Source organism: Neoarius graeffei, chromosome 26, assembly GCF_027579695.1.
Source record: "Neoarius graeffei isolate fNeoGra1 chromosome 26, fNeoGra1.pri, whole genome shotgun sequence".
NCBI lineage: Eukaryota > Metazoa > Chordata > Actinopteri > Siluriformes > Ariidae > Neoarius > Neoarius graeffei.
In genome coordinates, this window is record NC_083594.1 from 49733709 (window position 1) to 49755623 (window position 21915).

Consider the following 21915-nt stretch of genomic DNA (forward strand, 5'->3'; position numbering starts at 1 on the left):
TATATATAATTTTTTTTTGTCAGTATTGCAGATCTGCTTGGTTGTGTTTACTAACTAACTAAATAACTAACCGGTTCTTTCTTTCTTTCTATCTTTCTTTCCTTCCTTCCGGCATCCTACGTCAGGATTGGTCAGTTGACGATCCAATCAGCTTGCTGCTTGTGAGTTCGAACTCCTGACCAATCACCGCGCGGTATTTGCGTTCAGCCGGAATACGGGTAGGGGATGAAAACCCGCCCGTTCCCGTTTGACAGGCGGACAGCCGTGGTGGAGTGATGAGCGGTGTGGTGCGCATGCGCGCTGGTGAAGTGACGCGCTCGGTCCCAGAATGCTGCCTGGTAAACAGACATGGAAGCACCTGGTGAAGACCTCCACGGTCCCTGAGCACTGCACCGCCGCTCTGCGTTCCTCAGCCTGCCTCATTGTCGATCTCCTCGAACGGCTCACACTTCTGCTCGCTCTCGGAGCCTGGCTCGGATCTCTGAGGTCCGGGACGTAGGTAAGAGAACAAAGATGACAGCGGCGTTAGCTGCTAATGGCTGTTCTGCTGCTCAACAGGGGCAGTTTTAATGCTAGCGATGCTAACGCTTGAGCTACAAATGGCTTCAGTTAGCACCGCTAGCGCGGAAGCTAAGCACAGTGAAGAGTCAGGTTTTGATGCTAACAGGCTAACGCGTCAGTTAGCAGAGAAGCTAACCTGCTGCTAGCGCGCGCTCCTCCTTCCCTTCAACCCCCCCCCCCCCCCCCTTCTCAAATGGCAGTAACATTTTATTTTGGTGACGTAATTCTTGTCCAAGTTTAAATCTTATCCGCTTTTAATGCCCTGATATTTCGACGGGATTGTTTTTTGGTCGGACATTTTGTAACTTTATCAGTTGCACTTTTCTGGTTTGTTTTTGTTTCGCCATTTTTTGCTTTCACTCTTTCCAAGTGCACTTGTTCTAGTGAAGTGGCCAGCTCTCTCACTCGCTCAGGCCTCTGAATGGATGTGACAGCTCACAAACAAACTTCAGTTATATTTATAACAACAAAAGTCACAAGTTCTTTTGACTTCGTTTCAGTTATGAAACCATTTATTACACTAACTCAGTTTCTCCTGAGAAACTCCACGGTTTGCTCACAAAACTCTGTGTTTTTCTTTCAGACATCATCTAGATGTCTTTAAAACATTTTCAATATGTATTCATATAATTGTACCAGTTATGATATATGATCATGATATTTTTTTTCTTCCCTGAAAATGTCAAGTCAACTTTATTGTCAAATACAGCACAGATGAAATATCAGACCTCTCTGACCCACGGTGCAAACAGGCAATGCAATAAATAAAAATAGAATAATTGAAAAAAACAAACAATATAAACAGTATAAACACTCTAGATAGGAACTAGACATAGACCCCGTCCACACGTAGCCGGGTATCTGCTAAATCGAAGATATTTTTCTATGTTTTGGCCTGTCATCCACATGAAAACACATCAAAAACAAATATTTAAAAAAAACTCCGGGCAAAGTGAAGATTTTTGAAAACTCCGTGTATGCGTTTTCGTGTAGACAGAGATAACCGGAGTTTTGCGTTTTAGAACGTCACAATCTGCGCCAAAAAAATGACAACAAATCTGCCCTGACGTCAAACGTGCAACCTTTGTTTACTGCAGAAGCCAGATTAAGCATGGACTTAAGCTAGCCGCACACTACAGCGATCCACGCGGTACCGAACTGACCCATTTCAGAGCCGACTCCTGACAGGGCACGCACATATCCCCCGACTGTTGACGAGTGCAGTCGCGATTGAAGCGACACGTGACAATAGCTTTGTGATTGGCTATTGGATATAGTTACTGTTAAATCCAACACTTGAAGATGCTACAGGCTGAATTGCAAATGACACAACACGGAATATGTAGCGCACTATCTAGGCTGCATGAGCTATTATTCCCAACCTTAAATAGTGCACTTATATAGGGGAGTTAAAGCGATTTGGAATTCAGCCACACAACTTGAGCAGAGTGGCTTTCCAGCCCACTGTGTCTATGGATAAAGCTTCAGTCTATGGAATTACAGTATATACCTGCATTAGGTGCTACCAACACGTATTTCTCGTGCTAGAAATTGTGTTTAATGATGTCACGTGTTATATGCGAAAGATATGATTGGCTATTGCTAGCGACTCTCGCCGATCAGTCTGGCTCCCGATTAGTTTTTCGAATCGGCTGTGAGATGAGTCGGTACCATCGAAAACTAGTCTTTATGCCTGACTCGCGACTTCAGTTGGCTCGGTACGCTGAAAATCGGCGTAGTGTGTGGCTAGCTAAAGAGTAATGGATCGGAGTAGTGCCTTGAAAGCGTTAATTATTGTGCAGGTGCTATTTACATGTTTAATTTTAGAAGCCCAACTACTGCTCCAAGAGCACAGGCGATGTGATTAGGGGGTAGGATTTGGGGAAATAACCATCTACAGGTTTGGAATGCTTATGAATGTGATTGAAAACGCAGATGTTCGGTTATGTGTGGAAGGGATTTTTTTCGAAGACGAGGTGGTGTGGATAAAACAATAGACTAAACACTCAAACAATATAAACAGTATAAATAAACAGTATAAACACTAGATAAGAACAAGACAGACTAAACACTCAAACAATATAAACAGTATAAATAAACAGTATAAACACTAGATATGAACTAGATGTAGACTAAACACTCAAACAATATAAACAGTATAAACACTAGATATGAACTAGACATAGACTAAACACTCAAACAATATAAACAGTATAAACACTGTAGATATGAACTAGACGTAGACTAAACACTCGTGTGTATGTGTGTGTATATATATGTGTGTATATATATATATATATATATATATATATATATATATATATAATATATAAATTGGTTCAAATAACCAAACAGTCAAGGGCACTTGAGGTATAGCAGGTAAACATGAAATAAGCAGTATAAACAAACTAGCAGCTGTTAAGATGAGGTAGTGCGGAAAAAAAAATGGAGTGTTATCTTAAGCCAGTATCTCACTGGGCTGCGACAGAGTTTCAAAAGTGTCTTGAAACATTCGCGGGGCTTCTCAGTTTCCTCACATGAGTCGCGAAGTGTCGCTCCTTCGTCGCTGAAATTTTGAACATGTTCGAAAAATTCGTGCGATGAAATTTCTCTCAAAATAGCCACGAATGTGTCGCAAAGCCGTCACGAACCCTTCTCAAGTCAGTTTCCGTGAGACAGGAAGTGTGAGTGGATCTCACTGGGCCGCGACAGCCTGCGACTAGTTGGAGACACGACAATTGCGATAAAATCTGCGAATATCAATTCAGTGTGGTTCCAAGTGAAAATTGTCGCTAATTCGCATATTTTATCGCAATTGTCGTGTCTCCAACTAGTCGCAGGCTGTCGCAGCCCAGTGAGAAATTGGCTTAAGGTAACACTCCATTTTCAGGAAAGAAAAAAATATATATCGTATCGTATAACTGGTACCCTTATGGCTGAATACCAAATACTACAATTATTCCTCAACAAGTGCACTCCATAAGATAAATAATATTAGTATCAAGTGCACTATTTTTTTTTTTTTTTAACAATTGGGTCCGATTCTGGATACAGCCCGTAACTGACCAGTGGCTTCGTTAAATAGTGTGTCTTCACATTCGTGACTTTGGTTATAATTTTCGTCAAGCAATACGAATCGATATTTGATGATCGGACAAAATCTGCTTCAATTACGATCTGATTCGATTTGCGATCAGGGCAATAAGATCAGTATGAAATCAGTTCGAATCCCTGACCCGAGCCTGTATTATATTTCTTAGATTGTCACAGAAAGCGCCACTGTGAGGCAATTTTATTTATTTATTTATCCCCCCCCCCCCCCCCCCCACTTACTCAAACTGCAGGACTGCGATCACGCTGAATAACCACCGTCCACTATTATTTGCATAAATGCCATTTCCACAGCTTGTGTGAGAGTCAAGCGAGGCTTATAACATTTAAAAGCGATATTTCCTTTCCAGAGGATTGGCATTTACGCCCGCCCTTTCTTCTGCATGTCCCCTTTCTGTTCTTAATATCCGTACACTATTCTGTATCATGCTCAAAGGCTTTAGTGTCAAATTCGCCTGCGTTATCATGCATCAGAGCTGAAAATTGTGCTAAAAAGCCAGAAGAGTTTTCAGAGCTGCTGTATTTTTTATTTAGTCTGAAAGAGGGATTAACAGGATGCCAACTGCAGAGCTCTCAGGTGGTTAACCAGGGATAGTGCTTATTGGATCGGATTACTGTGTAGTGGCGGGTTGCTCCATAAGTAGCTCATGTACCAGAAAGCCACAACCAGATTCGCTTGGCCTTCAGCCGAGCGGCATCTCCTGTTGGCCGACACGCGTCCGACTCCCTAAATGGCGATTATTGTGCACAGACGATGAAAACAATACGATCAGCTTTCCCTCTCTGCCTCTGCCGTGTGTCTGCAGGTCCCGTGTTCAGCGCGCGTGGCCGAGAGGAATCGCCAAAGCCGATGAGGATCTACTGATTTGGGTTGCAGAGTTCAGTTTTCCACTTTTCACTCGGTATGCGGTGTTGTGCCCGTCAGAAAAGCAGATACACTTTCACAGCTCTCGGGGGTGAAAACAGTTGCGCACGAATCGCAGCACCTGATAAACAAAACTGTAAGGAAGAAAACACTCAAGGACGTGCTGTTCGGGGAAACTCCTCAGCGCCCGATCGGTGTGTTGGAGCATGACATGAAGCAGAGAGGATTATTTTCCAAGGAGTGTTTTGTTCGTCTTGTATTGCAGCGATTTGACGACGATTACATATCTTTTTGTTAATGATGTGCTTTCTATCCACGTCTGGTTGCGTTTAACGCTGGATAACATCTCGGAAACCAGTTAATGACTTACTTTTATAGAAGCCGTAAACAGCCTTGGCCCTCGCTCACCTTTTGTTTTCTCTTTCTTGACCTTAATGTAGAAAAAAAAAACCACACACAGAGCTCGTCGTGTTGGAGAGAAACCGCAAATAAACTATTTCACTTTCTTGTTTATTTCTTTTAACGAGTAGATTACACAGCGAGTATTTCTCAATCTGGACGTATTAACCAGTCCTGACTGGACCAAGATGTCGGTAAATCGGCTTTTAAAGCACTTTTACTTTGTATTTACTCGGCAGGTAAAGAAATGTTGTGTGATTGTCAACAGAATGATTTGGATCAGGATGATCACCACACACACGCGTGCGCGCACACACACACACACACAAGTGCACGATGACACAGTTAGTTGGACTCCTCCTTTGTTTTTCTGCAGCATCGCAAAGGCCAGTGCTGTCTTCCCAATTAATCCAGTACAGTGTCTCCATGGTCTGAGGTCACACTGAAATCAGAGGCGATGTGTTGGAACGAATTGTTTTTTTTTTTTTTACATCTGCAGTCTGTTTGAACAGAAACCTGGTTTCTCTCTCTCTCTCTCGGCACAACTCTCAATTTAATAAAAAAAATCGATTTGTGAAAGTCTGAACGAGGTGAACTCAGAGTGCATTGAGAAAGCGAATCGACTCTGAATCAGTTACTGGGAGTGAACCGAACATGCGGCGTGTTGTGGATGTGAGCTGCGAAACTGAGCCAAAGGATAGCGCTGTATCGCTACAGACATGCTGTGTTTTCGAAAAACAAGCATTGGATTTATATCCTGAGCAAGTTGTTGGAGTTCTCCGTGTCCTCCGTTCTTCTATGATTTAGAAGCTGTAAATTATAATTATCTCTATAATTATCTGTGCACGGAGTAAAGGTTTTATTTGCTCAGAATTCCGACTAATGAACTGAATGAAGCAGATTCTTTTATTTACTTACAAGTCCGCACACCCTTCTTTAACCAGTGTTTTAGTTCGGTTTGTGAATCGAAATCAATTTGCAAACGAATCAGTTCAGATTTGATTCCGACTCCTCAAAACGAACTCATGGGTGCGAAAGAGCCCCGAGACACCAGGCTGACCGTCAGGCGCTCTCAAATCACCGGTGAACACCTGTAAGATGTTCACAAGTCAGCCCTTGGATCAGCAGATCTCGTTCTCATGAACAGTTTATGAATTTTATTATTTAAAAAAAAATACCCAAAGCACCTGAATAACGTCATCAATCTGTCGTTTTTATCTCTGCAAATGGAATGATGTTGATGATGTTGTTGTTGTTCTGTGTGTGTGTGTGTGTGTGTGTAGGTCCATCTCGCACACTTTCACGAGAAGCTGGAGACGAGGCTGGAGTGTAGGTTGGATTGCGTACCAAGGCTACAGAAAGAGATTTATTCATAACACGGAGCAGATCAGTAACCTGCGCTGAATAAATAGTTTTTTTTAGGCGTATCATTATGTAAGTGTGTCGGCTGTGTGCTGTGCGAGGCAGCGTATATTCACAGTTGCTTTTGACCTTTTTTGCGAGGATGAACTGGGGGGAGATTAACAGCAGTTAGGCTTCGGTTTAACGGTAATTGCGCCGTAAAAGTCGGTGGGTGTAGATTGGGATTCGTGAAATCTGACACACAAAATCCGTATCGTAATATCAGAAGGTTCTTACCCAGGATTCAGTGCACACAGGAAATCGGCATCGAGGTTATTCCAGGTTATTCACCTGGAAGCTTTTTAAACATTGTGGTGGTGACTTTAAAAAAAGAAAAATTACAGGTTGTGAATATATTAATTAAAAAAATAAAGAAATTCTGATTTCCTCCATTAGATTGTTCTGCATCGTCAGTGCCTTTCTGAACTAAACTGCTGGTGTCACTGATCCAGAAAGTGAAACTGGAGAACTGAGACATTATTAATTATTAAAGAGACGGGGAAATAAAGCATTTTTTGCAGCACGACTTATCAGTCATGTGACTGAAGGTGGAGTCTCTCTCATATAAAAGGAAACGTCGTGTCCCGTCCTCAAACCAAAGATTTCAAATGTAGCATACACTGTATGGCCAAAAGTATGTGGACACCTGACCATCATGTACCAAAGGTTGGACCGAAAAAACTCGAGCGTCCTATGGTTTTATCCACAAGACCTTTCATTTAGCAGACACTCTTATCCAGACTGACATACAATATACCTGGGGCAGGTCAGGTGCCTTGCTGTTCAGGGGAATTGAACCAACAACCTTTTGGTCCGAAAGCCACGTCTCGAACCATGAGGCCATGGCTTCCACCTGCCTGCAGGTTGGAGTGCAGACAGATTTAGCTCTTTCAACATTTCTATTTAGAGAGCAATGCAGCAGCGCTTTAGTGTTTTTCTTTCTCCTGCAGCTGTTATGTCTGTATACTCTGCTCAAACATCCATCCAGCTACATGACGTTACATTTAGCAGACACGCCTATCCAGAGTGACCTACAGTATACCCGGGGCAGGTCAGGTGCCTTGCTGCTGCAACAGCCTTTTGGTCTGAAAGCTGTGTCTCAAACCATGAGGCCATGGCATCCTGCTCAAACATCCATCCATCCGTCCATCCATTATCTGTACCTGCTTATCCTGTCCTACAGGGACGCAGGCAAGCTGGAGCCTATCCCAGCTGACTACGGGTGAGAGGTGGGGTACACCCTGGACAAGTCGCCAGGTCATCACAGGGCTGACACATAGACACAGACAACCATTCACACTCACATTCACACCTACGCTCAATTTAGAGTCACCAGTTAACCTAACCTGCATGTCTTTGGACTGTGGGGGAAACCGGAGCACCCGGAGGAAACCCACACAGACACAAGGCCTTCGCTGGCCGCTGGGCTCGAACCCAGGACCTTCTTGCTGTGAGGCGACAGCGCTAACCACGACACCACCGTGCCGCCCTCCTGCTCAAACAGATCAGCTTAAACTTTCATACCAGTCCTGCTGTCATCCTTCTCGTAATTATCATGATCTCGTAGATTGTGATCGCGAAGTAATCCGAGCCGTTGACTCGGAAAGCCGCATTGCATTCTGGGACTCTGAGCTCAGCGCATGTACCAACTTCTCCACCTTGATGGTGGATATATAGTGCTGTCGCCTCACAGCAAGAAGGTCCGGGTTCGAGCCCCATGGCCGGCGAGGGCCTTTCTGTGCGGAGTTTGCATGTTCTCCCCGTGTCCGCGTGGGTTTCCTCCGGGTGCTCCGGTTTCCCCCACAGTCCAAAGACATGCAGGTTAGGTTAACTGGTGACTCTAAATTGAGCGTAGGTGTGAATGTGAGTGTGAATGGTTGTCTGTGTCTATGTGTCAGCCCTGTGATGACCTGGCGACTTGTCCAGGGTGCACCCCGCCTTTCGCCCGTAGTCAGCTGGGATAGGCTCCAGCTTGCCTGCGACCCTGTAGAACAGGATATATTTTATTTATATATATATAATTTTTTTTCCCTTTTCTCCACTCCTCTGAAGCTGCACCAGACAGAAATACAACAATTTCTGACAGGAAATAAGGAAAATGCAGACCATCACCAAATCACACATCAGCATAATTTGCATAATAGTTGTATAATGTGCATCTTTTGACTTGTTTCATTTGTGCCCAGTGGAGTTCCTGAGTTCCGCCTGAGTGCATTAAAGAGAGGGATTTTCCACAGCAGCTCTGTGTTAGTGCACAAAGACGAACAAGAAAACTGATCTTTCATTCCGTGTGTGTGTGCTTTGCTGATTCACGTGATCCGGGCCGAACTTTTAATCCCTCCATCAGCCCATTCCGTGTTAAATCTGTGATTGATCTCATGATTTGTGCCGCGATGCGCTGCGAGTTCACACCGAGAGTCTGGAGCTCAGCTCGGAGGAGGAAACCGCCGCGGATTCGCCCCGCGCTGACCGGCTGTGTGTGTGTGTGTGTGTGTGCTCCGTTCTAGCGGTGAAGCATGTCGGAAAGGGCCGAGGAGGGCGAGCCGCGGGCGGAGCAGCGCGCCAGAGCGCCGCCCAGACACCAGCAGCAGCGGACTGAAGGCGCGTCAGCAATGGCGGCCATCGGCGAGCGCGCGGCGTCTCTCCCGAGTCCGGAAGTCCTGCTGGGCCAGGCGTGGAGCTGCTGGGTGGACGCCGTGAAGCTGCACGCGACCGACGGTGAGTGCTCGAGCTGTTACCCATAGCAACGAGTTTAAAGGGAGGGAAAAAAAAGCAGCCAGCAGGAAGGAAGGGAGCGACAGCAGAGCGAGTGTTTACCTGATTATCCGACTCACATTCAGTCAGTCAGCTCTCCCTCTTAATACCCCGACAGTTTACCTGCTTCTGCCCCGACAGTTTACCTGTTTACCACCTTCTGCCCCGACAGTTTACCAGTTTACCACCTTCTGCCCCGACAGTTTACCAGTTTACCACCTTCTGCCCCGACAGTTTACCAGTTTACCACCTTCTGCCCCGACAGTTTACCACCTTCTGCCCCGACAGTTTACCTGTTTACCACCTTCTGCCCCGACAGTTTACCAGTTTACCACCTTCTGCCCCGACAGTTTACCTGTTTACCACCTTCTGCCCCGACAGTTTACCAGTTTACCACCTTCTGCCCCGACAGTTTACCAGTTTACCACCTTCTGCCCCGACAGTTTACCAGTTTACCACCTTCTGCCCCGACAGTTTACCACCTTCTGCCCCGACAGTTTACCACCTTCTGCCCCGACAGTTTACCAGTTTACCACCTTCTGCCCCGACAGTTTACCAGTTTACCACCTTCTGCCCCGACAGTTTACCAGTTTACCACCTTCTGCCCCGACAGTTTACCAGTTTACCACCTTCTGCCCCGACAGTTTACCAGTTTACCACCTTCTGCCCCGACAGTTTACCAGTTTACCACCTTCTGCCCCGACAGTTTACCACCTTCTGCCCCGACAGTTTACCTGTTTACCTGCTTCTGCCCCGACAGTTTACCTGTTTACCACCTTCTGCCCCGACAGTTTACCTGTTTACCACCTTCTGCCCCGACAGTTTACCTGTTTACCACCTTCTGCCCCGACAGTTTACCTGTTTACCACCTTCTGCCCCGACAGTTTACCACCTTCTGCCCCGACAGTTTACCTGTTTACCACCTTCTGCCCCGACAGTTTACCTGTTTACCACCTTCTGCCCCGACAGTTTACCTGTTTACCACCTTCTGCCCCGACAGTTTACCTGTTTACCTGCTTCTGCCCCGACAGTTTACCTGTTTGCCACCTTCTGCCCCGACAGTTTACCTGTTTGCCACCTTCTGCCCCGACAGTTTACCTGTTTGCCACCTTCTGCCCCGACAGTTTACCTGTTTGCCACCTTCTGCCCCGACAGTTTACCTGTTTACCTGCTTCTGCCCCGACAGTTTACCTGTTTACCTGCTTCTGCCCCGACAGTTTACCTGCTTCTGCCCCGACAGTTTACCTGCTTCTGCCCCGACAGTTTACCTGCTTCTGCCCCGACAGTTTACCTGCTTCTGCCCCGACAGTTTACCTGCTTCTGCCCCGACAGTTTACCACCTTCTGCCCCGACAGTTTACCTGCTTCTGCCCCGACAGTTTACCTGCTTCTGCCCCGACAGTTTACCACCTTCTGCCCCGACAGTTTACCTGCTTCTGCCCCGACAGTTTACCTGCTTCTGCCCCGACAGTTTACCTGCTTCTGCCCCGACAGTTTACCTGCTTCTGCCCCGACAGTTTACCTGCTTCTGCCCCGACAGTTTACCTGCTTCTGCCCCGACAGTTTACCTGCTTCACCACCTTCTGCCCCGACAGTTTACCTGCTTCTGCCCCGACAGTTTACCTGCTTCACCACCTTCTGCCCCGACAGTTTACCTGCTTCTGCCCCGACAGTTTACCTGCTTCACCACCTTCTGCCCCGACAGTTTGCCTGCTATTCACTAAGTTACCTGACTGACTACCACAAATAACTCTCTCTCTAGAACACCTTTATATACCTCCTTATATCATTTACCTCACTGACTGCCCATTTGCGCAAATAATTTTTTTATTTATGTATTTTTTTAAATCTGTGCGTTAACTCCTCCTGTTTCCAGCTAATTTTCTCCAAACTTGATTTTCTGTAAAGATGATGACCTTAGAGTTTCACTAATACATCTGGATTAGCTGCACCAAATTTAACACACCTTTTTTTTTTTTTTTTAATTAACTGTAGAACTTTCCAATATATATGTCATGCTTTACTATCTCCCTGTTAATCAGTTTAGTAAATGTTCACTTGACTGACTGACTAATTTATTTATCACCGGGTTTTGATTGGCTACATGTTTATCAAACGAGTTGTTTTATCGCAGTGTTCTCCACGGGCGCTTTTAAAGTGGCGCACTGCTACGTTTATAATTCTGGCCCGCCACCCTTCCCTTGGCCAAAAAAACCCAAACGTAACTTCATCAGTATACACCAAATAAATCGTTAAGTATTCGATTTATTACAATTTTGTACCTATTTAACATGTGGAAGACCATTAAACGAATGCATACCGGGCTACCTGAAGTGGCCACGTGATTGCAATAGAAAAACATCTATTGTCTTTTCTGACCATACACAGTTACAGTAATCGTATAACAGCGCACACACACACACACTAGTTAAGTTCAGGTCTTTTTATTTTACGTATCTGTGATTGTGTAGGCGAGAGCTGCATTTTCCCGTTGCTTCCGTGTTTGTTTACTGCAGGACTTCCGGGTTCCTGGGTGAAAGGACCTGAACTATGGAGGCCGGGCTGGCTTTGTCGTGCCGGTCTCGGAAATGTGCACCAGCTCATGTGGTGTTCAGAATGGTTTCACCCAGTTAACATTGTGTATTGTAAAAACTGTATGCATTTATTCTAATTGGGTATTTTGTGCATGGAAGTTCATTTTATTTTTCACGCACAGAAAAAATTATAATTAATTCAGGGATCAGGCGTATCAGTCTCAACTGAAATGTCAAATGAGTCTCACGTTGACAATAAAGATATGTCCAGTAAGAACGTTTTTTTTTTGTTTTGTTTTTTGTTTTTTTTGTAAAATGATTTTAACAATGATTTAGCATTTCCTATCCATTTATTGGCCAGTTTCACTGTCAAAAAAGCCCAAAGTCCGTCAGCTTCAGGAGGACTTCGTTCCCTTGGCCCCCTGCCGGGGCCCCGCCCCCTTTTATTTTTGAAAAGTGGAGAACTCTGTATTGTGTGGTTTACCTGCTTACTGTTTACCCGGGTAACTGTTTCTTTAACAGATCGACTGACTGATGAATTGTTGACCTGTAAATCGTGGTTTATTTGACTGGCTGGCTACCACAAAATTTCCCCGTTTTTATCAGATTGCTCAGCTGGTTACTGACAGTTTACAAGCTCACCTGAGATACTGACTGTTCAGCTATTGATTACACAGTTTACCTGATTTACTGTTTACCCAAATAGCTTGACTTAACTGTGACAGCTGACCCATTGATCGACTCTTTACCAACTTGTTCATCTGTTTATTGAACACATTCCTTAAAGGGGAACAGAGGGCAATATATAGAGTAAATCTATAACAATAAAACACACACTAACGAACCTTATTCAAGACTTCCAAAAGTTTTTTGTTCTAAGGTTGGAAAGTTATAGTGTTTTGAAAGTAGCTCGAGCAAACTATTTCCGCAGTTTGAACAGCCCGCCATGATATTAATTTTATCCAATCAGAATGCACGTTCATTTTCTCTGCGTAACACTCATGACGTATGTATGTGCCCAGTTGTGTTGGCTCATTGAGGTTGGGAATAGCACGTGTGAAATACCTGTTTCTGCCTCTTGCAACGATTTCGCAAGTCCACGGGTGGCGCCTATCTCATTACAGCAAATAAATTCTGCTGGACTCGTGAGCAACCCCACGTTACATTTTCCGCACGAGCACCACGCCGTGTCACCTGCACGCAGACGCTCTGCCCCACGCTCGCCATGCCCATGGTCAGCATCAGTCTCATCCTCGCCGTCATCCGAGCTTTCTTCTCTTATTTCATCACCGGAGTCGAGAGTACCTCTCCTAGGTTCAAACTGGTACCCTTCTAAGCCATAGCCTGCTTGCAGTGTGTCTTGCGGGATCTCTTCGTACGATTCGACAGAGCTGTCGCTTTCACTTGATGCGCCCGACGCCATGATTACACGCTTATCTCCTCTATTTCGGAGAGTTCCGCTAGTGCAGTGGGTAGCGCTGACATCACGGTCTTTTAAAAATGGCGACTCTTGTGCGGTTTAGCGTATAAAGTATTATATTTACAATTACCAAGATATTTCGTTGTTTTCTAGTATATAAATTTGATAGAATACTTAAGAATACGTTACTTTGTCACATCAGCAACTGTATATATTATATTTGGTACCCCTTTAATGATTTGCATGAACGTGTATCAAAAATACCCAACTGTTTTTTATTTTACTACTTGTCTAACTGTTAGTGCATTATTACGCTACGTTCACACTGCAAGGCTTAATGTTCAATTCCGATTTTTTTGTGAAATCCGATTTTTTTTGTGAGGTCGTTCACATTAACAAATATATGCGACTTGTATGTGATCCTCAGTCTGAACAAAAAGCGACCTAAAAGTGTTCCGCATGCGCATTGCAGGATACGACGACGTCACACGCAGTGAGCATGGCCAGTGTTTACGGAAGTAAAACCGCCCGGTTGCGGTATGACCCATCCAATCTAGCTTGAATAGCTGTATCCCCCCAAAATGGAAATCAGCTCCCTAACCTCTGCGTCCTTCCATTGAGAAGATTCAGAACCTTCACAGCCCGAAGCGTCCCTCGCATTGATGTCATGCGCAGGGGCGCAGATACGTTTTTTTGAACTGGGGGGGACAAAGCTGCCAGCAAACCAACCCCAACCCCGATATGCCTGTCAAACTTGTTGTGGGTTACCATAGCAACCAAGCTCGAGCTCGCAACCTGTGCAGTCTGCGCAGCTCAACCAACCGAATATCAGTCTTTGTTTTATGCGAGTTGTTGCAACTATGTATACACTGCTGTGCACCTCAATAAACCGAATGGTAATTAGTCTTTTGATTTTTCCGTGAGGTTTGCCTTATGCAAAGAAAGACAGCATAGACGTTTTTTCCTCCCTATAAGTGGGGGGGACCGAACGAGGTGAATTTAAATCTGGGTGGGACGAGTCCCACCCGTCCCCCCCTCTATCTGCGCCCGTGATTATGCGCCATGTTGTTATAACTTTTTTTGAGAGACCCGCCGCCTACTTCAGCGCAGAATAGTGACGTTTGTGGCTTGTTGATGACGTGTAAGTCGGATGAATGCGACCTGGCGGTTCAGACTGAAGTCGCATATGAAAAGAGCGGATAGGAATCGGAATTAGGACCACATATCCAAACGGCCTGGGTCGGATTTGAAAAAATCGGATCTGTGTCGTTCATATTGTCAATAAAAGATCGGATACAGGTCACATATGGGCGAAAAGATCGGATTTGAGTCACTTCAGCCTGCAGTGTGAACGTAGCATTAGAAAACTTTTTCTGATTCTTTCCCTGTTTATGTATCTGATCGTTTGTTTCGTTGAGAGTTTATCTGTCCGTTTACTTCTTCCGATATTGTAAATATGTATTCGGCTGTGTTCACGTTTGTTTGTTTATAGTATCTGATGATGACTGAATAAAACGGAACCTGTTTACTGACTTACTTAACAGTTTTTGCCGTTTCCTTTTCATTTTATTTAACGCGTCTGTTTTCGACTCCACTCTGCAGGTATAGAACCAGAAGAAAGTTTTAAAGAGTGCGGGAGGAACCGAGAAGCCATGCGACTGTGCAGAGACGGTGGGTGATCTCTTTGTCTCTTTATTTCTTCAACGTGTCACATGTGATCAGGACGCGATAATATTTACGCCTGAAAGAGAGTTGCTTGTGCTGACTCAGTGATGACGCAAACTCGACACTGACAAAACAGACTGTTTGTTTATTAGGTGCCAAATATTTTGGTACTTCCTTTAGTGGGGGGGGGGGAATCCCAAAGGATTTAGTCGTTTTTTTTCACATTTAAATCCGTTTTTCACCTTTTGGTCAAGCTGGAAAAGTTCATCAGCATTACGAGCATCAGGTTTAAAATGATTTTTTTTTTTTAAATAATAAAAATTTGTTGATTTCAGTGGAAGCGCAATATGGTTCCACGTTCTTGGAAAAGCTTGTTGAGAACTCGGCTGCAAAATCAAATCCATAGTGTGTAGTGTCCTTCTATTTTTATTTTTTTTTTAATTAAAATAACCGACACCACAGCGAATGCGTATCGTTCTGTCGGAGTTTACAGACATGTATTCTTTGGCTCCGTGTTATTACAAGCTCAACAGATCTTTGTTTACATGTTTTACTGATGAGTCACAGTCCTACTCCTGTCTCGTCGTCATCTGCTAGCTTTTCAGCTCTTCGTTAATGACTGATTATTAAATAATGGATTCGTTCACACGTCATTAAGCGTGTCTAAAGCACAGCACAGATATCAGGTTTACTCCACGCTTGGCTTGAAGAGAGGGAGGATGGGAAGAAGGACCGAAGTTTGGGGGGGGGGGAGTGAGATGGACGGATAGTATGAGAGCATGTCTTGCGTAAGTTTTCACTCCCTTTGAACTTTTCCACTTTTTGTAATGTTATAATCTGGATATGAAGTTACTGTAAGCAGGGGTGATGCAGGACTCGACGTGAAAGTGCATATCACGGGTAAATTCAGGAGCAAGATCAATGTAATTCTCCTATTTTATATTAAACTTTGGTCAAATATGTGTCACATTTTGTGCAATTTTTTTTACCTTGCGCAATACCAGCTGAATTTTTCTGAAGTGAAGCCATTTGAGGCAAATTGGTCCGCCTCTGAAAAAACTTGGCATTTGGATTTCCCGGCAAACATTGATTTTCGTGACGTCGCGTGCGGGACGCCTCCTTCTGAATCCTACGTCAGCGCTGGTTTGTTTGAGAAAACGACCTGGTGGTTTTCTGCAAATTTCTTCAACGTTATCGCGTAATTATTAAAATGGTGAACAGATGTATCGTAGGAGGGTGTAGCAACACCAATCTTGATGGGATTAGTACTCATCGTTTTCCAAAAGACCGGACAATGAGAGAGAAATGGGAGCGCTTGGTCTACACAGGCTGTGCACTGAAACCGTGCAAAGCTCGCGCAGCCTGCTGGCGCTTCCGCAGGTGACGTCACGAATCTGGCTCCAGACTCCCTTGGGATTTTTCCAGACGCGTTTTTTTGTTGTATTTTTTTCTGCTGTAGACAGATGGCCTTGTGCAAAATTAACCTTCTGGAAGACTGCGTAAAAAGGACATACTTTTCCTATTTAAAAAAAAAATTGGTCCAGGATATGCACTTTAACTTTTTAATCCGCTCGTCCTGTTGGAAAACCAGTCAGTGTTCTCACTTGTCCCAACCATAACCTTTTTATTACTATGCATGTACGAGTTCAGTGACGGGAAAGTGGTTAACCAAGTTTATGAAAAAGCAGGGATGGTTAAGACAATCATTCTGCTTTCATGAATTATAATTTTTCAATAAAGCTTTAACTGTAACAATAAACAAACTATTCAGTGCCCCATTATGGTGCGTGTGTGTGGTGTTGTTATTACCTGAGCTGCAGTTTTAAGAGTTAGACTCATGCGAATTCCAAGCTTCTGGAGGAAATAAAGTTACATCTTGATTCATCCAGTAAAACGTGAAGTATAAGTTAATTTAAAGAAACGAAACCGAAAGAAAACAGGTTGGGGGGGGGGACGGAATCACATTGTGAATGAAAACAAACCGTAAGTGAGTTCGGCACTGTCGTAAAACTCCCCCGAAATATTTTACGATAAAGTGTTAACGTGGGCCAAACAAAAGGAAAAATACAGCGCATGTCCGAATGAAATGAAGATTCAGCAGAGATGTTTATTTTATTGAGGTTGTTTCTCAGATTCTGATGAATTCAAAGTCTTAATACATAGGACCAAATTACTCAATTCTGATTGGTCAGTCAAGGAGTTTTTTTTTTTTTTTTCCAACACGGGGCTGTATTTCTGAAATGCTATTGGCTAGTTCATTGGAATGGGTAAAAAACCAAACAAGTCCAAAAGCCTGACGAAACAAGATATTCTGTGGAAACGCGGTCCTCGTGTCGTGTCGCCGTGTCATGACGAAAGACACTTTAGAAACTGATTCAAATGTGCAAGATAGTGTCGCGCCCTGATTGGTTCAGAAAACGTGAATGACAAATGTTGTGAACTTGAATGGCTTCCGAAGTATGAATTTGGCCCTGTATATTATAAACAAGTAATCGTATGGTTCCTCGTAAAATTAAGGATCGATTTCACTCGTGATTTCAAATCGCTCATGAAATTAATCCTTAATTTTACTCGGCCCCATACGATTACCTATACTAACAATCCAAGGTTCTGACTCGACCAAAACATCAGCGTTGTGGAACCAGTCCTAATGGCCGGGGGTTCAGGGGCCGTCTTTGGCTCTCGAAACCTCACGGGTTCCATGTGCTCGGAGATGCATTCCAGGCCTCCCTGAAAGTCACTCTTTTGTTGGTAATATTAATGAGGTTTTTTTTTTTTTCCCAAAAGTTGTGATTTTTTTTTTTTTTGATTAAAGACTTATTATAATTAATTTTCGACTATATCCATGACATTTTATGGAATAAGAATAAAACAACCAGTTGGTCACCTTTATTAAAGTGTCGGCTTTATTTTCAGCTTCAGCCATTCACTTACCGGTACAATACATGACGATCCGGATCAAACTCGTATCATACATATGTTATTTACCAGCTGGGAGGTCCGTAACATGAAATACCATGACCGAGGTCTTGAAAGTACTGAGCGAGGCCCTCTAGGCCGAGGTCACGGTATTTCACCATACGGACCGACCTTAAGCTGGTAAATAATTTATTTATTTATTTATTTACCAAATTCTAACAGAAAACGAGAGCGCCCGAAAGGGAAAACCGAGCCGAGTCACCATTTTGAATCCTCATTCACGGCTGTAATGCAAATGGCTTCCTCCTCGGTATACAAGTGCACTTCCATGGCAGGAAAAAAACTACATTTTGCCACCTATTTATACAAATAGGAGTCATTCAGGATTCAGCCATGTTTTTGCTCGGCGTTAGCAACAGTTACAGGTTTTTAGCTTTCTCCTGAAATGTTTTATTTCTTCTTCCTCAGGGTAGTAAAACTCGCTTTCGCTGTGAACACTGTCGTTATCGCTATCCATGCTGTAAAATTAATGCTATTCTCCTGAGAAACGCTGGCAAAAATGTATAAAATTTTTGATAATCTTATAGGGCGGCACGGTGGTGTAGTGGTTAGCGCTGCCGCCTCACAGCAAGGAGGTCCTGGGTTCGAGCCCCGTGGCTGGCGAGGGCCTTTCTGTGCGGAGTTTGCATGTTCTCCCCGTGTCCGGGTGCTCCGGTTTCCCCCACAGTCCAAAGACATGCAGGTTAGGTTAACTGGTGACTCTAAATTGACCGTAGGTGTGAATGTGAGTGTGAATGGTTGTCTGTGTCTATGTGTCAGCCCTGTGATGACCTGGCGACTTGTCCAGGGTGTACCCCGCCTTCCGCCCGTAGTCAGCTGGGATAGGCTCCAGCTTGCCTGCGACCCTGTAGAACAGGATAAAGCGGCTACAGATAATGAGATGAGATGATAATCTTGTAAATAAATCTTATTAAAAAAAAAAAAGATAAAGGTTGACAAAAAATGCTACCGTGTTTGTTGTTGTGAACGACCTAGTTGCCAGAGGTCCATAACCGGGGTCCGTATTGTAGGATACGGACCCACTCGCCAGCCAGTCAGAGCGCAGGATTTGATGGAAACCAGACCGCGAAAAAAATAATTTCCCTTACTGACCGTTACTCTGATGGTTTCAGTGCACCGTGTGTTTAAAAAAAAAAAAAAATTGCCATGACTGGTATGTATTACATGCATGGCGTATAAGCGCCTCTTAACATGGATGGCACTTTGCCAGAAACACGGCGTAAGGAAGGAGGTAAACTGGACTGGCATGATCAGTGACGAGCTCCACACGGAACTACTCGGGCAGCTACGCGCCGGGCGCTTGCGTGGACGGGGAGTGAAGTGTGTCCGAATGTACAGTAGAACGTTCACCATGTGGCGATAACGAGAGAAAATAAAACAAAAGGCCACATTTTCAAGATTGACGAGTCTTTTTATTAGTGTAGCGGCAACTTTTACACTGCGTATCGGCTGAATGCACTGAAAAGTCCGAGTTGGAACCCTGTAATCTACCGTATAACCTCTAATGAACGCCTCCTCCCTAATTACCCCCCCCCCATATTTCAGAAAAAAAAATTCAAAATTAAATTAATTATTCCATAGCTCGGGTTACAGTAGGGGACCGGTCCCACTCGCATCTGTATTGCAGCGTGCCTTGCCAGACGGCGCCATTTTTATGGTGGTCTTTGGTTTGACCTGACGGTGAATAGAACTTGCGATCTCCCGATCGAGAGGCGGACACGCTAACCACTAGCGGTTTCAGTTAGATATTACGACGTGGTTATTTTTACACATGCACCTGCTGCTGTACTCTGCTTCCCCAGAATTTCGTGAAGCATAACAGAATAACACGGCCGGATCGCTGAGGGGATTGAACTCGTTTTGTTGGAATTTTATCGATGTAACTCTTGAATATTTCCGATAAAAATAGTGATCATTTTTTTTTTTTTTTTCTTTCAACAAATATTCAACTCGTCCTGTCAGACAGGCTGATGTGGATTTGACTTGTCCGGAACAAAGGTTTGGTTGTCCCAGACAGTCGGACTACCGTTTATGTTGAGTCATGAATCTGTAGACGATAGTCTAGAATGTTGATGAGGGGGGAAATCAATATAAGTATGATATGCAAATAAAAACAAGGTTGCGGAAGAAGTTTTCACCCCCGGAATGAGTTCTGCCATTTGAAGTTAGAGGAGTTGAATTCAGTTTAAGTGTCGCGTCCTTGGTTACACGGATTGGTTCAAAACTAAAGGTGAAGATCTTCTCGATTCTACTTTCACACGAGCAACGTGACGTGTCGCTTGTTGGTGTGAACCTCTACAGTTGATACTTTTTTTTTAAAAAAAGCTGTAGATCAGCATAAAACTGGAGAAGCTTTGAATTCAGGAGCCGTTTATTTGCACTTTATCTTATCATATATGTGTGTGTGTGTGTGTGTGTGTGTGTGAGAGAGAAAGAGCGAGAGATCTGCAAATGATGATGGACATGTGATGAAGCGGGTAGTGAATCTGCTTCACAGCTCCAGGGTTTGGCTCCTGAGCTCAGGTTACTGTCTGTGGAGTTTTCCATGTTGTTCCCGTGTCGACATGTCACTCATTTCCAGCTCATTATACTACTACTACTACTACTACTAATAATAATAATAATAATAATAATAATAAAAATTCTTGCATGAAGACGGGTTGGATGGTGGATTTTTAGATCCTAAATTTTCCAGACCATCTCAAAAGCTTTCATGAACAGGCCATTTGCAGGAATTGGTCACGTATCAATTTTCCCCAGAGCAACAAGCCTGTAGTGGGCAAGCTAACTTGACATTCCTTGACAACCGTAAGAGTTTGACTGGCGATGTGAAGCAATCCATTTCTATAATAGCTGTTTTTACCTTTTCTACTTTTTTTTTTTTTTGACCTGAATTTTCGTGTGTACTTGGAAAAAGTTTGCGGTTTTAAAGGAACAGTCCACCGTACTTCCATAATGAAATATGCTCTTATCTGAATTGAGACGAGCTGCTCCATACCTGTCCGAGCTTTGCGCGACCTCCCAGTCAGTCAGACGCACTGTCACTCCTGTTAGCAATGTAGCTAGGCTCAGTATGGCCAATGGTATTTTTTGGGGCTGTAGTTAGATGCGACCAAACTCTTGCGCGTTTTTCCTGTTTACATAGGTTTATATGACCAGTGATTATGAAACAAGTTCAGTTACGCAAATTGAAACGTGGCGATTTTCTATGCTATGGAAAGTGTGCACTATAATGACAGGCGTACTAACAACACCTGCGTGCTTCGGCAGCGCATTGATATCTGAGCTCCGTATCAATGCGCTGCCGAAGCACGCAGAAGGTGTTAGTACGCCTGTCATTATAGTGCGCACTTTCCATAGCATAGAAAATCGCCACGTTTCAATTTGTGTAAGAGTATATTTCATTATGGAAGTACGGTGGACTGTTCCTTTAAAGTGCATATTCTGGACCAATCATTTGTTTGTTTGTTTTTTTATATGAAAGTATGTCCCTTTTACGCAGTCTTCCAGAAGGGTAATTTTGCACAAGGCCATCTGTCTACAGCAGAAAAAAAATAAAATAACAAAACACGTCTGGAAAAATCCCAAGGGAGTCTGGAGCCAGATTCGTGACGTCACCTGCGGAAGCGCCAGCAGGCTGCGCGAGCTTTGCACGGTTTCAGTGCACAGCCTGTGTAGACCAAGCGCTCCCGTTTCTCTCTCATTGTCCGGTCTTTTGGGAAACAATGAGTACTAATCCCATCAAGATTGGTGTTGCTACACCCTCCTACCATACATCGGTTAACCATTTTAATAATTGCGTGACAATGTTGAAGAAATTTGCAGAAAACCACCAGGTCGTTTTCTCATAAACAAACCAGCGCTGGCGTAGGATTCAGAAGGAGGCGTCCCGCATGCGACTTCACGAAAATCAATGTTTGCCAGGAAATCCAAATGCCAATTCGCCTCAAATGGCTTGATTTCAACTGAATTTTTCTGGTATTGCGCAAGGTGAAAAAAAAAAATAGCAGAGAATGCAGAATGTTACAGATATTTGACCAAAGTTTAATATAAAATAGGAGAATTACATTGATCTTGCTCCTGAATTTACCCGTGATATGCACTTTTAACTTCTGTCGTAAGTTAAAGTGAATCATTGGCCGTAAGAGTTTTTTGGACTGAAGTTAGTCGCCACTGAAAGAAATTCACGTGCGAAATGGCGGATTTCTCAGCTATGTTTCTAACTTT

The 21915-nt window shown here is 43.9% G+C and overlaps 1 protein-coding gene across 1 annotated transcript in view; it reads left to right on the top strand.

The window, feature by feature from the left end:
* The first annotated feature begins 310 nt into the window (after nucleotides 1-310).
* Nucleotides 311-21915, top strand: part of LOC132874640 (ataxin-7) — a 67942-nt gene continuing 46337 nt past the window's right edge. The window contains exons 1-3 of the mRNA XM_060910970.1: nucleotides 311-499; nucleotides 8845-9055; nucleotides 14647-14715. Coding sequence (XP_060766953.1) covers nucleotides 8854-9055; nucleotides 14647-14715 — 271 coding nt within the window. The 5' untranslated portion in view covers nucleotides 311-499; nucleotides 8845-8853. The remainder of the gene's footprint in view (nucleotides 500-8844; nucleotides 9056-14646; nucleotides 14716-21915) is intronic.